General features: G+C 40.5%; 1 protein-coding gene across 1 annotated transcript in view; it reads right to left on the bottom strand.

Moving 5' to 3' along the window:
• Positions 1 to 15,081, bottom strand: part of LOC127571885 (multiple epidermal growth factor-like domains protein 6) — a 265,342-nt gene that overhangs the window by 241,478 nt on the left and 8,783 nt on the right. The window contains exons 2-4 of the mRNA XM_052018632.1: positions 4,397 to 4,531; positions 2,649 to 2,758; positions 1,887 to 1,991 (exon numbers count right to left, since the gene is read on the bottom strand). Coding sequence (XP_051874592.1) covers positions 1,887 to 1,991; positions 2,649 to 2,758; positions 4,397 to 4,531 — 350 coding nt within the window. The remainder of the gene's footprint in view (positions 1 to 1,886; positions 1,992 to 2,648; positions 2,759 to 4,396; positions 4,532 to 15,081) is intronic.

Genomic DNA, 15,081 nt, shown 5'->3' with positions numbered 1-15,081 from the left:
AAGTCATTCCTCAGTTTCAATAAAAGACCTCCAGTCTGTTCAATATTTGCTGGCATCTTTCTGGTTCTGCTTACATTATAATAAGCCTTTTGTACTTTCTCCATTTCCTTTACATTTTTATTTAAATGTAGTATAAAGCATTCTAAAATGGGCAGTAAAAAGATGACTCTGCAAAGCTGGAAGGTTAATTTTGATATCCACACCATGAAAATGTCTTCTGTTTACTGTAGGTTGTACAGAAAGAAGGGGAACAATTCCTAACTTGTTGGAATTCATGAGATAGGCAAGGTACAGACTATAGGTTGTCCTTAAGTTATGACAGCATTCCATTCCAGTGAAATGTTCATAATTCAAACAGTTTGCAAGTTGGAGATCCGGCAGCAGAAGATGCCTGCAGCCCTGCAGGAGCAAGTGAATCTATCCCACCGGTTTCCCAAATGCTTGTTCCTATGTGCAGGCTGTACATAAGTAGGGCATTCATAACTTGGGCAGGACATGTATTGCATTTTTTTTAAACTAAAAAAAAATCCAGGATTTCCATCCACATGTCTTTGAGGTTGTCCAGCTCCATCTTTATCAAAGATCAAACCTCACGTTATTTTCCAGATCTCTATTGCCCTTCCTCAACTCCACTCAGAAATAGTTGAACTGACCACTTAGTACAAGTACAATTAGGAAGCCCAAATTATGGGAATAAATGAAAAAAAAGTCTTTGAAGATGCTCCAGCTTTGCTGTTGTAACATTGTTGCGGGTGCATAACTGCATTTTCTGCTGCATTGGAGAGCAATTACAGGAATATTCCTCATTATTCCCTCCCAAAGCTATTTTCAACAACGTTCACTCTCTTACAGCTAATATAAACAAGTGAATGCACAGAACTCTTGCCATCCAAGAACCAATGAATGGCATATAATGTATAAACTGGGAATTTCTTCAAAGCTGCTTCCCACTCCACTGTACTAGGTTTTGCATTGAAAGAAGTTAAGGCAGCACTCAGAGGAAATTCCCAGCTAACAACACATACCAGCACTGGAGAGACTCAAAGCTTTAGCTTAACTACATCCTGCAAAATCAAGTTCTCCTTTGAACAGTGTCCAATGCAAAACAGCAAACTTAAGAAGAAAGGGATATTTAGCATTGAAAACTTTCCTTTTCTTCCCCATCAAGATTAACTCCATTCGTTCATCCATTCTCATATTCTCCTGCTTGTCTTCTGAATCCATTTTTACCATTAACATTTCCTCACTACCTATTGCTTTTTGTATACTCTGTTTCTGAGAAATTAGTTCTGCACAAATTCCTTTTTCTAAAATCATGTCATTCAGTTGTTAAATCCCATATCAGTACAGGCAGTTTGAATGGACTGGCTTTCAAATAATCAAATCTAATGAGGAAGAAGTTTTTTAAAAATAGTTTTCCAATTGCCACACACAACAGGCAGGGTCCCCACATATACCCAATCTACACAACTTGTACTGCTTACAGTTAAAATCCATGTAATAAGGACTGCCTATGGCGACAATGCTGCAGCAAGCCAGAATGGAGTTAAGCAAGTAATTTTCCCAATCAATTTTAATAAGCATGTAGCTGTAAGAGAGTGAGATTTGATCTTATATGCAATATTAGTATGTAACCATTCTGTTAATGCACTTTTCTGGAAAAAGTTACCCTGCTTTTATTGGGAGAAGTGCAATAGATTTTGTTCCTTTGCTCTTTAACTCAACTCTGCCTTCTGAATAAATTGACTTTATTTGCTACACAATAAATTGTTTGATTGGAGTGGTATACCCATGCTACCTACAAACCATTGACTGAAGCAGATTGTTTAATGCATTAATAAATAGTTTAATAAATGAGAAAATGAATATACTTTGGAAGACCTTACCATACTGACATTGTGAACCCTGGAATCCCTCTGGACAGTGACACACTTGAGAGATGCCTTCGGTACATTTGCCTCCATTGAAACATGCACCAACAGAGCATGTGGCTGGGGAAACAATAATAACATTCACTTTAAAAGGGTGGAATATTTTTCAGGAATTCATGTAATTTTTTTTGCTTCTAAGAAAAAATGAATTTGCCTCTACTTTTGTGATACATTTTCCAGGAATGTTAGTACAGGGAAATTGTAAAGATTAGGAATGAGAAACTAGGGGGATTCTCAAAAAAATTACAACCACCAGCAAAGTGGTATCAAGCAGATTGTTGGAGTTGAAGGGTGACAGGTCCCTGAGTCCTAATGTATTTGATCCCTGGATCTTGGAAGAAGTGGGCAGTGAGATAGCTGATGAGTTAACTTTAATGTTCCAAAATTCCCTAAATTCAGTAAAGGTTCTATTAGATTAGAAAATAGGAAATGTAACTATTTATTCAAAAAGAGAAAAGGGTCAGAAAGCAGGAAACTGGAGGCCAGTTGGTTTAACATCTATCACAGTAAAAACATTGGAACTATTATTCAGGATGTTATAGCAGAGCACTTAGAAAAATTCAAAGTACTCGGATAAAGTCAACAGGGTTCTCTGAAAAGGAAATCATGTTTGACTAATTGATTGGAATTCTTTGAAGAAGTAGCATGTGCTGTGGATAAAGGGATACTAATGGATGTACTATATTAGATTTCCAGAAAGCATTGAGGTATACTTACGGTGTAAGCAACCTGGCTCCTCGTTTTGTTGGTTCCATCCTACGCAGCACTTGTAGATGGTCTGGAGCTCTAAACTGTACACCTGTCTATAAGCAGTGTAGTAACCAGTCCTGAAAGGAAAAGGTGTTTTTTTTAGGCAAACTAGATTCATATTCAAATATTCAGACCTGTTCATTTAGTTATAATACTGAAATATTAGCAGGTAGATTCACATTCAACTTTCTTCATGTGGTAAGTATTTTACTTTAGCCAAACAGCAGGATGTATTAAAAGGGGAAAATGGATAGGGTTCATCACACTGGACAATCCCTACTAATCAACTTAAGAATGGCTATATAAGAGAGACCTGGAAACACATTCTCATGCTTTCCAAGCAAACAGTGAGTTACTGAATTGCAATGTAGACCATCCAGTCAACAAATCCCTTTCTTTGCTCAACCATAATCCCCCATACCCACTCTTTCCCCTAAATATTTATTCTCTTTTACTTCTGCGACTACTCTGAACTACTTGTAACACACATCAAATGCTGGAACTCAGCAGGTCAGACAGCATCTATGAAAATGAACAGTTGATGTTTTGGGCCGAGACCCTTCATCAGGACTGGGAAGAAAGAGGGCAGAAGCCAGAATAAAAGGGTAGGGAAGAGCGGGAGGAGCACGAGCTGGCAGGTAAGAGGTGAATCCAGGTGAGAGGGGGATTTACCTATCACCCGCCAGCTCATGTTTCCCCCCCCCCCACCCCCCACCTTTTATTCTGGCTTCTGCCCTCTTCCTTTCCAGTCCTGATGAAGGGTCTCGGCCCAAAACATCAACTGTTCATTTCCCTCTATAGATGCTGCCTGACCTGCTGAGTTAGAACATAGAAAACCTACAGCACAATTCAGGCCCTTCAGCCCACAAAGCTGTGCCGAACATGTCCCTACCTTAGAAATTACTAGGCTCTATTTCTCTCAGCTCCAGCATTTTGAGTTCCTCCAGCATTTTGTGTGTGTTGCTCCGGATTTCCGGCATCTGCAGAATCTTGTGTCTCTGAACTATTTATTTCTACTTCAGTCACTAGCAGAGTCTACCACCTCTCAAAGTCTCCATGCAAAAAAGTTGCTCACATTCTGATATTTAAACTTCTCAACCACCAGAAATATCAAACTAGTAAATGTTACTTCCGCATTTATTTCCCCTTTTTGTATACTATGTAGTAATATAATTAATTTCTCAATGAACCCAGTGACTTTGAAGGGAGTGGGAAATAAACAAACACTCTAGGTCCTGGCTCTGTCCGCAAACCTATCCATATTCCTAGTCCCTGGTGCTTCAGACTCCCAGGCCTGGCCGCATGCTCTGCTTGCACTCTGGACCCTGGCCCACATTCCGGTCTAATGAGTGAGCCAGATGCCGAACCATCAGGATTTCCAAACAGTCTAATACCATACTACTGGAGACACAAGAGACTGCAGACGGTGGAATCTGGAGCAACAAACAATCTGCTGGAGGAACTCAGCAGGTCAATCAGCATTTCCTTTACACAAGAGACTGCAGACACTGGAATACGGAGCAACAAAACTACTGATCGACCCACTGAATTCCTACAGCAAATTGCTTGTTGCACCAGTTTTCTTTGCATTTCTGGTTTGATCCCATTCCACATTGTTATCTCATATCCAAGTTTTATTCAGAGTAGAATGCAAACCCTTCGGTTATTCAGGTAAAGGGCCATGTTAAAGGCACGGTTGATAAAAATCATCTTACCTCCTCTCATACCCAACGCACCACCGATGTGCAGTGCATCCCTGCTTCCACACTTTGACCATTCGTGTAAAGGCCTGCACACAAGGTTGCCTGTGTCCCACCATGGCCAGCGCCTGCTCTGCACACACATGGGGCCTGCCAGAAATAGATCAAGGTCAAAAGACACATTTTATAACATCATCTGGATTCTTTGACCAGTTTCCAGATTTTACTTCTCATTCTAGTTAAAACTCTACCCCAGTATCCATTAAACTGCAAGCAAACAATCTGAATGATGTCATTTAATTATAACCAGCAACTCATACACAGGTACTGATTTTATTCCTATAATATAGATGAGAGCCAGAAATATTTTTTTCCAGATAAAATACATTAGGATATCCATAAAAGATAAAAAGCCTCGAAAATGGTTCCACCATTTTTAAGGTGCTACGTGGTCCACTTTTAACTTTACTTCATTTCAATTTTATCATTTCAGGATGAAGTCATTCCAAATGCAAAACTGGACTGGGCACTTTCATGCATCGTTCGCGTGCCTGACATTTTACTGACATCAGGCATGCAAAAAGTGAAGTTGGTATTCATATAACACCACTTCCACCTCAATGGCATCTAATTTAATGAACTTAAACCTCCACACTAAGCACACTCTCTGAGAGGATCTCCACTCTGCAGGCGGAAATATGAAGTGCCAATCACCTTGACACTTCTTGTAAGAAGATGAAATTTCCTTCTGCCTTTCTCCATTCCCTGGGAATTCTCTCACCTCCCTGTAATCCCCTGCTGCCAGGCTCTTCCTATGTTTGGCCTGGCAGATCTCCTGGCCCCCCTGATCCACAGGCTCTCCCTTCTGACATGCATCCTACCGACCAGGACTTGTAGGTCTCCTGCTGCAGTGCAACCTTTACTTCCTCGTGACACCTAAAAATATGTGATTCTGGTTACCATGCAGAGTGTGCCTTTAAGAGCTAACACACTTCTCTGAATGCTGTGCAGCAAAGGGTCAGGAGAAGCATGAAATTCAGTGAAGGCCAGTTAGAATGTGAAGAGCTGGGATGTCATGTTACAGCTTTATAAAAACATTGGTTAGCCCACACCTGGAGTGCTGTGTGAAGTTCTGAAGTGTTGGAGAGGGTGCAGAGTAGATTCGTCAAGATGTTGTCTGGATTGAAATATCACTTCTTCCCATGGTGGGGGTGTCTAACACAAGAGGGCATAGATTTAAAGTGAGAGGCAAAAGGTTTACAGGAGACCTGAGTGGAAACTTTTCCCACACAGAGCACGGATGGAGTCTGGATTGCACTGCCTGAAGAGGTGGTGGAGGCAGATACTCTCACAACATTTAAGAAGTATCTAGACAAGTATTAGAATCACCAAGGCACAGAAGGCTACAGACCTACTGTAGTTAAATGGGATTAGTGTGGTAGATACAAGGGGCAGCATGGATATGGTGCGATGACGGGCTTGCTTCTGTGCTGTACATCTCTACAATGCTTGATCTAAATGTAAACCATCCCATGTCTATTTTCAAACTGAATGTTGTGATGTTTGTGGGGTACCTGCCTGGACATTCATGCTAAAACACAGCCATGTTTTAATGCACCAAAAATTTGTAGATTCCAATTTCTAGTTATATATTTTGAAATTTATTCATTAAGGGTAAAATGTGGATTCCAATTCCCTTGGATCTTTGGGCAGTAGATTTGTGTTTTAGATAAAGTAAGCAATTGATTTATAAACATTCACTATTTTTAACTTATTCTGGCACTTTTCCTTCCACATGGTCCTTGAAAGGATTGTTCACAATCCAGGAAGTGCTTGTGTATTTGAGGCTATTAGTGGGTAGACAAGGCAACTAAAGTGTTTTAAGAAGAAATTTGACTTTTTCCCTGAGGAGGGATGACAAGGTTACTTAAGTAACTTAACTTCAAGTTGTACATCATTGCCACCTCAAAGTTAATTGAGTACTTTATGGAATCACAGAGGGATTCCACGGGACTTGAAAGTGATCACTCGTTTGTTTTATTATAATTTTGGTTCTCCAGAGGTTGGCATTACTGCCAGCTGAAGAGAACACTGTATGAGGCTACACCATCTAGTGGGGATGTTGTGCCTGACAAGCTTTGCTCACCATTTCATTTTCATGTTCTGTAAATTACTACAATCACAGCTTCATGCCAACAAACCTTGACTGCAAATAATTTATCATGGTACTTTATGAGAAATGTGTGTACATTAGAAAGTCCATCAAGTACATGATGAATTATCCTACGTAACTGGAAGCAAATCCCTTCAGCATACTAGGTATGAAATCTACCATATGTTGAGTAATACAAGTTGGTTGTGGAAACTATAAATTTCATGGTCACTGATGTCCATTAAAGAAAAATAATTTGTCTTTATCAACTACCTTCCCTAATTTCATAAAGACTTCAGGAAAAATAAAATTCCTTTTGAAATATGGTTGCAACTCAAACTGTAACATAGAAAATAAAACAGTTAACTTCCACAAAGCTAGGTCTGACAAACTGCAGCATGTTAAAGGATCTGGTATTTTGTTAAATGATTCTGGTTATGTTATAAATAACATCACCAATATGTGGGGGAGCTTTCAATCAGATAATGCCACAGAATTACTTACATTCACCTAAGAGGGAACTTAACCCCCAGCCCCCCCATCCAAAAGATTATGGACTTGTACATAATCACATAGCACATATAGGCTCAGCAACTGAATTATGGTGTAAAATTGATCGTTAATTGCAATAAGGCCTTAACTGAAACTATGACTGACGTGCTTCCAGACACATGGCACACACAGCAAGGGTGTAGCACCAATGCCAATCACTGTGATGGTGAAGGGTGACCTCCTTACATCTTTGTTCCACTGGATCATGTATGCACGATGAAGATAAAATGTGGAGAACCGATAGAAAAACACATCCTAACAGTTGGAACCAAGCTCACTTGTACACAATGTATCTACATCGCCGCTGGGGAGTCAGTAACAAAAGACAATGAGCTTGGTTCAGGTCATCAACAGGCCAAACCTCAGTGAGGCTTTCTACATTTTTGCTGTGGGAGAACAAAGAGGCCCTGGGCACTCTTACCCTGACCACAAATTTCTATCCAGCCTCAAAAGAAGGAAGATGGCAGATCCCTCGTCCATAGCATTTCACTAAACTGCCCCAACTAAAGCAGCATTTCTAGCTGAGATCAACCAATGTAAGAATTCCAGTGATTACAGGACGTAGCACTGGTTATGCTTGTGCGTCATTCATAAGACTGCAGAGTTAATATGTGCCACTGCCAAACACTACATCTGCGCACATGAAAATTATTCCCTAGTAGAGCTGAATCAAACTGATGCAGGTCTCCCCTGGAGCATGATTTATTCATATTTTTAAGCAAGGATGAATTTCTTTGGCTTCTCTCCTTTGTGAAGCACTCACTCAGTAATGCACCGAATTGTCAGTCCACAATATGTGCTCAAGTTTACAACATTCCGTCTCAGTGTTGAACATCACATAGCCATTTCTCACTTATCAGCTACAGCACAGAAGCAGAACATTCAGCCCCACATTTCCACATTGATGTTTATGTTCCATACAAGTCTTCCCACTGTCTTTCACCTAAACCCATCAATAGGTCTTCTCTATGTCTCCCTCTTGTGCTTTTCCTCAGTTCCCCTTAAATGCATCTACTTCAACTATTCCTTGTGACAGCATTCCATATTCTAAGCTTTTTTCTGGGTAAATAAGCATCACCCTTTCGTATATATTAATGACTATCTTATATCTATGCTTCCGAGTTCTAGTCTCACAAATGAAATCATCTTCCTATGTTTACCTTGCCAAATCCTTTAATAAGCTAGCAGCATGCATATAGTTAAATCTGGTTCCGATTAGCAATGGTGTAGGATTCCTGTCAATAGGCCACAGCAAAGAAGGCAGATCCTGGTTAATATTCTATACAACTGTGTTGGATTATTTTGTGGTTTCACAAAGCAGGATGATGTAATTCAGTCAAAAAGATGGCATATCAGGGGCAATGGCTGACATTAACATGAACAGATGAAACCATTTAGGGGACTGGATGTAATTTATAATATTCTCAGACTTTTCAAACCTTCAGATTCTTGTTGAATCCAAGGACCATAGTATCATGCTGGCTTTGTTATTGGTCTAGTAGGAAAGCCTCATCATCTGGAGAGAGATTTTAAATCCCACACAGGCAGCTGGGGATTTAATTAAAGAGAACTGGGAATAAAAGTGTTTAGAAAATAATGACCAAGCAACTACTGGATTTTAAGAAAAACAGCCCTATGTTTCATGAATATCATTTAGAAAAGAAAAGCTGCTGTCTTTACCTGGTCTGCTCTACACAGGACTCCAAAATCACAACTGACTTCTAGCTGCCCTTTGAGATTGCCTAGTAATTCGCTCAGTTATATCAAATACTCAGTTGTATCAAAATGCTACAACAAAGTACAAGACTAAAAGTGGTTTAACCTACTGAGATCAACCTCATCATCAGATTCTTATGCAATAATGTCTTACCCAACCCAGAAAAGCAGAAAGATTACAGCATGAAAGGGAACCATTTGATCCACTGAATTTGTGCCGGCCCTGTGCAAGGGCAATCCAGTGGTCCCACTCCCCCTGGAGCCCTGCACTTTTTTTCTTTTGAGTACTTATCTCATTCCCTTTTCAAGACCCCAATGAATCAGCCTCCTCCGTCTTGCAAGGTATTCAAAATTCTAAACATTCATTGCGTACTGGTTTTCTTTCATGTCACTTCTGGTTCTTATGACAATCACTTACATTCTTATGGCCCTGCTCAGCTAAACCTGTTATCTTCCTCACCAATATTCAGAACATCCCAAAAACAACTGTACCCGAGAGCAGTCAAAAGCCTGAGCTAACAGGATCTCACCTTTCAACCAATGTCTCAGAACTCTATGTCATAGTTAGACAGCACAGAAACAGGCCCTTCACCCCAACTTGTCCATACCAACCAAAATGTATAAGTGAGCTGGTACTATCTGCCTGCATTTTGCCCATGTCTCTCTAGCCCTCTTCTATCCATGTACCTGTCCAAATGACTTTAAAACATTGTATTAGTACCCACCTCTAGCAGCTCATTCCATATACCTACCACCCTCTGTGTCTCTCCCATCCCACCATCAGGTCAGATTGACTAAGTGGTAACACAATGACATGCAGTCAGAATAGGACTGAGAGTTCCTAATAGTGATTCAAGGATCCATGAAGCCTCATGAATTACCTCAAATATGTGGAAGATAACATTTTACAGATTAACTGCAACTGTCCTGCCTCAGCTGATGGAGCACTACTTCACCATTTTAAGCCCTACTTAGATGAATGGAGGATAGCGAGAACACACAATGATTTTGCATGACAGCTTCCAAACTTCATCTCCAGGAGAGGTTTTGTTATACACAAATGGTTATGTCTAGAGGGAGGTCACTACCAGAGAGAGCTTGTGACAAGAGATGTGGTAACTGACAGGAGAGGAAAGATTTACAACATCTTTTCTTCACTAACTTATCTGTCGTAGATGCATTGGTCCATGAGAAAAGTGGTAGGAGTAACAACTACACAGGTTTTTGTACAGTTTCTTGCATTCATACCGACATAGACTTTCATTGTGTTGTGAGGGACACCCATATTAAATTGGATAGATTCGGATCATGCTAGAGACTCTCTGGATCATCAGCAGCAGCTGAACTGTGTTCCATCATGACCTTTAAATTCATGCCCATTACCACAGAGCAGGGGACCAACCCTGGTTCAAAGAGGAATGTTGAAGAAAATGCCAGGAGAAGCAGGTGAAACAAAACATTAGGATGAAACCACAACACAAGACTACAAGCATACCAAACAGAGTGAGCAGAAAGCTTTAAACATAAACTTAAGCAGTCTCTTTGAGGGGGGGGGGGGGGGGGGGTGGAACGAAAGCTCTGCGTTCCTGCCACTTCCAGGTGTGAATAGTGGTGATCAATTAAATCCTTAAATCATGGCAGAAACTAACACGTGGAAAAGACAAGGCGAGCTTCTACATCCACCTACAGCCAAAAGGACTGATGTGAATTATCCATTTAGCCATTTCCTGAGGTTTCACCATGACAGGAATCAAGAATGGTATCAAGAGTTCACCTGATACAGCAAAGGCTATAGCCTCAAAAAAGCGTCAGCTCTGGCACAATCAGTAGCACTTTCACCCGAGTCCAAAGGTCCTGGGTCTATGTCTCACTCAATTGACTTAAGCATACAAATTTAGGCTGACATTGGAGTGCAGTGCCGAGGGACTGTGACACTATTCAAAGTTTTATTATTAAGATGAGATGTTAAACCAAGGCTATCTACTCTCTCAGGTTGTTGCAAAAGATCCTGTTTCAACAAAGGTCCAGGGAGTTATCCCTTACAGATATGTATCCCATAATGAATCTTATTCAGCAGGCCATTGCTAGTTTGTGGGAGGTTACTGTTTGTCTGTCATGGACAGTACAGCGCCACAGTGGCTCACGCCGCTGCCTCACATTTCTGCCCGCGTGGACATCAGTTTCCTCAACAGTAGTTGAATCACGGGGACCAGATGGGCATGTGAGAGAAAAAAAAGAGGCTACAGAGAATTAAGTGGGGGATTGCTCTGAGACCCAGCACATACGTGATAAGACAAATGGCTTCCTTCTATGGGGTAAGGAACTAGAAATCTAACATTTCCCATGTTATGAGTAACTACATCTCAGCATTTTGGGACATCCCCAAAAGAATATGAATACAAGGCTCTCTTTTATTTCTTTAATTTCCCATTCCCCACTTACTTCTCTGTAGCCTCTTTTTTTTCCCTCACATGCCCATCTAGTCCCTGATGATTCAACTACTGTCTACCTTCATGAAGATAAACATAACAGCAACTAATTAACCTATTCCACCATCATGTCTTTGGGATGTGAGAGGAAACTGATGCAGTTGGGGGAACGGCACACAGTCACAGGGAGAGCATACAAACTCCACACAGGCAGCACCAGAGATGAGGATTGGACTTGAGTCACTGGAAATGTGAGGCAGCGGCGTGAGCCACTGTGGCGCTGTGCTGTCCATGACAGACAAACAGCAACCTCCCACAAACTAGCAAGGTGTTAATGACCTGCTGAATAAGACTTGTTCTCCAGAACCAGCCAGATCTCAAGCCAAACTGCTTCACTGCAGCTACAAATGGCATTTAACAAATGAAGCGAAAAATAGCTTTGGTATACCCAGTTTCCAAAAACTGGAGCAGCCCAAAGTGACCAAATTAGCTTACCATCAAGGGAAGGGGCCTTTGATCATTTTATCACATATAATCTGCTAATTTATTCTCAGCTTGATTTCCCCCAGGAATACTTGGTTCCAAATATCACTATGGAGTATAATTCCATCTGTGACTGTGACAGCCTTTGACTTCATGGCTTTAATTGACCAAGTGCAGCATTATGCAGTACTAGTAAAATTAGAATCCATGAGAACCGGTTGGTGGCGGGGGGGGGGCGGGGGGGGGGGGGCGGGGGGTTGGTGGTGGGAGCAGGTAAAGAAAGAAAGAGGGAGAAAGAGGGAGACACTCTGCAGGTTCAATTCATATCAAGCTCATAGAAAGATTATTGAAGGACAGTTATCAGAACATCACCATGTCCAAGTCTCAACCATCATCAACCATTTCATCAATGTCTTTCCTTTCATCATTACATGTGATGATCGTTGTGCTCAGTTATAATATGCAACTCCTTACTTGATAAAGTAGCTATGTCCACATGCAGCAAGACCTTGACACTATTTAGGTTCGCAATTGGTAATTAATACACCACAAGTGGTGTGCAATAATCATCTCCAAGATGTGCAACCATTCCTTTTGGCATTAAATGACAGAACTATCATCAATTTCCCTCACCATCAAAATAGAATCATTGGAAATTTACAACGCAGGAAGAGGCCAATCAACCCGTGAGATCTCCGCCAGTTGAAAAAGAGTGGCCCGATATAATCCAACCTTCCAACATTTGATCCATACTCCTGCAGGTTATGGCCCTTCAAGTACACATGCAGGCACTCTTTAAAATGGTGAAAGTTGCTGCATCTACTAGTCCAGTAACTTAACCACTAAAGTTTTGTACCTCGATCTTTCTGGCTCCAGTTATAACAGCACACAGTCAACATTACACGTATATCATGTTTGGGTTAAAGCACAACAGAATCTTTGTTACCAGGAGGAGATGGAGAAAACAAAAGTCAGGCAACTTAAATTATACACAAATTTACATTTCGAAGTAAATAGTCATAAAATTTTGTCACACATTAACAGCTTCTGCTGAAAGATTGCGTGATATTTCAGATGCCTATCACTTTGAGTTATTCCTTCATGAAAAATCATTCAGTGACAAGGCAATAATTTTGCCAAAGTAGCTGCCATAGAAAATAAAACAATAAATGGAAAACATTCATTTTGAAAACACATTTTCCTTTTGTCACCGAACTGATAAAAATTAATTAGTGACGCTATACTAATTGAAGTTTAGAAAAGTGAAAGGTGATCTTATTGAAATCTGATTTTGAGGTGGGGTTAATAGAGAGCGGATGCTGAGAGTGGGGATATCTAGACCAAGCGGGCATGGTTTCAAAATAAGGAGTCACCCATTTAAGATGGTGAAGGGATTGTTTTCTTTCAGAGGACTGTGAAATTCTCTATCCCAGAGACACAGAGTAATTGAATATATTCAAGGTGGAGATTGACAGACAGTTGACTACTAGGGAGTCAAAGAGAAGAGAGTGGGAAAGTGATGCTTAGACCAAGACTGGATCAGCCATAATTTTATTGAATGGCCAAGCAGGTTGGAGAGCCCATCTGGCATTCACCTACCTCTTATGCCATTTTAATTTTATAGAAAATATATTTTAATAAAAATATAGAACATAGAACAGTACAGCACAGAACAGGCCCTTTGGCCCACAATGTTGTGCCAACATAGCTAATCCCTCCTACCTACAGAATGCCCATATCCCTCCATTTTTCTCTCATTCATGTGCCCAGTCAAGCCCCCAATGAATTTGCCTCCACCACCCTATCAGGCAACGCATTCCAGGCACCCACCACTCTGAGGAAAAAAACTTACCCTTCACGTCTCTTCTGAACCTACCCCCTCTCTCCTTAAATGCATGCCCTCTGGTATTGGATCGCTCAATAATGTGAAAAAGATATTGCTTGTCCACTATCTATGCCCCTCACAAGGGCTGCTCTGAAAGCAAGACATGCAAGAAAAAGCTCTACCCTCAACACACTATTAGTTTTCTCTTCACAATATTAGAAGCTTTCCAAATAAAGCATTATTTCCCCAGGGGCCTTGTAGTTGGGCTTTGTAACAACTTGCATGGAAATGTGCGAGGACTGTCTGGCATAGATGGTTTTCTGAACATTCTCATTTTCATGCCATAAATATTCTTATCCACACAGGTTAATTTACATCCCCCACCCCTGACTGCCAGGCAAGTGCATAAATTTACTCCAAGCGGAATTGTAAGTGCAAAACTGCAGCCAATTACTTCAAGGTGGCATGCACGCATAAAGAACATTGTAACATTCTACTGATAAAGTGAATGATTTTTCTATGCACTACATAATTCACAACAGCCACTTTCAACAAACGACAAAATTTAAAATGCCTGTGCTATTGTATTGAGACCATAGTGTGCGATTCAAAGACGCTGCCTGATATCTTGCAAATTATTGCAGTTATGCAACCACAGATTAATTGGAGTCATGACAACTAACTACAGCTTTGTGATCTATTCAGGCTTTAGTTTACATCCTTTGTGAAATAGAAATATCTGATGGAAACATCTTTGTTTATAGCCTCTCTTTTGAAGAGGTCAATCACTAACATAACATTTTAGCACGGCTAGAGAAGATATTGAAGAGCCTCATTTCTCCTTGGTAACAATATACTCGTGGCTTCAAGAACCTCCCATACAGCACCATACAAATACAAGATGATGGAGAAAGTGATTGCTTTCCACTTCATTCTTGCAAGGAAAAGTTCCTTTTGTCATGATTTTGCCCTCGAAAGGCATCCTTCTGCATGCCTTCAGTCAAGGAAGTCCTCAATTAATGAGATAATAACCTCATGCATGTAATTTCCTGCAGTAGGAACTACGTTAAACCCTAAATGTCAATGGAGTTACATGTTTGCAAATATGTTTGCAAAGAATATATTATTTATTATTCTAGTTATTCTGTAGACCACCACAGCAGTCATGGGAGTACTTCCCTCCATAAATTACATTCCTTCCTATGTTTGGAAAGTATTTGATAATTGCTTACTAGATCTCACATCCTCTCTGCACCAGCTGGCCTCCCTATTGTGGAGGAAATCAAGAGCACAAGTCTATGTCTTTTCATTCTTAAATTCAATTTTTTTTACTACAGCAATTTAGCAGATGTACAGTGCTGACTATAAATACTTCTGCAGCTGTTTTAAAAAACTGTACACATCGTGTCATGTGGTATATTAATCAACATCAGTGGGATAAATGCTTGGACAGATACATCCACTTTGACCAACAATAACATGGAATTACATGAAACTACAACACAGAATCAGAGCACAGAGCTCAAATGGTCTTAACCAACAT

Source organism: Pristis pectinata, chromosome 6, assembly GCF_009764475.1.
Source record: "Pristis pectinata isolate sPriPec2 chromosome 6, sPriPec2.1.pri, whole genome shotgun sequence".
NCBI lineage: Eukaryota > Metazoa > Chordata > Chondrichthyes > Rhinopristiformes > Pristidae > Pristis > Pristis pectinata.
This window is presented reverse-complemented; position numbering and strand designations above follow the sequence as displayed.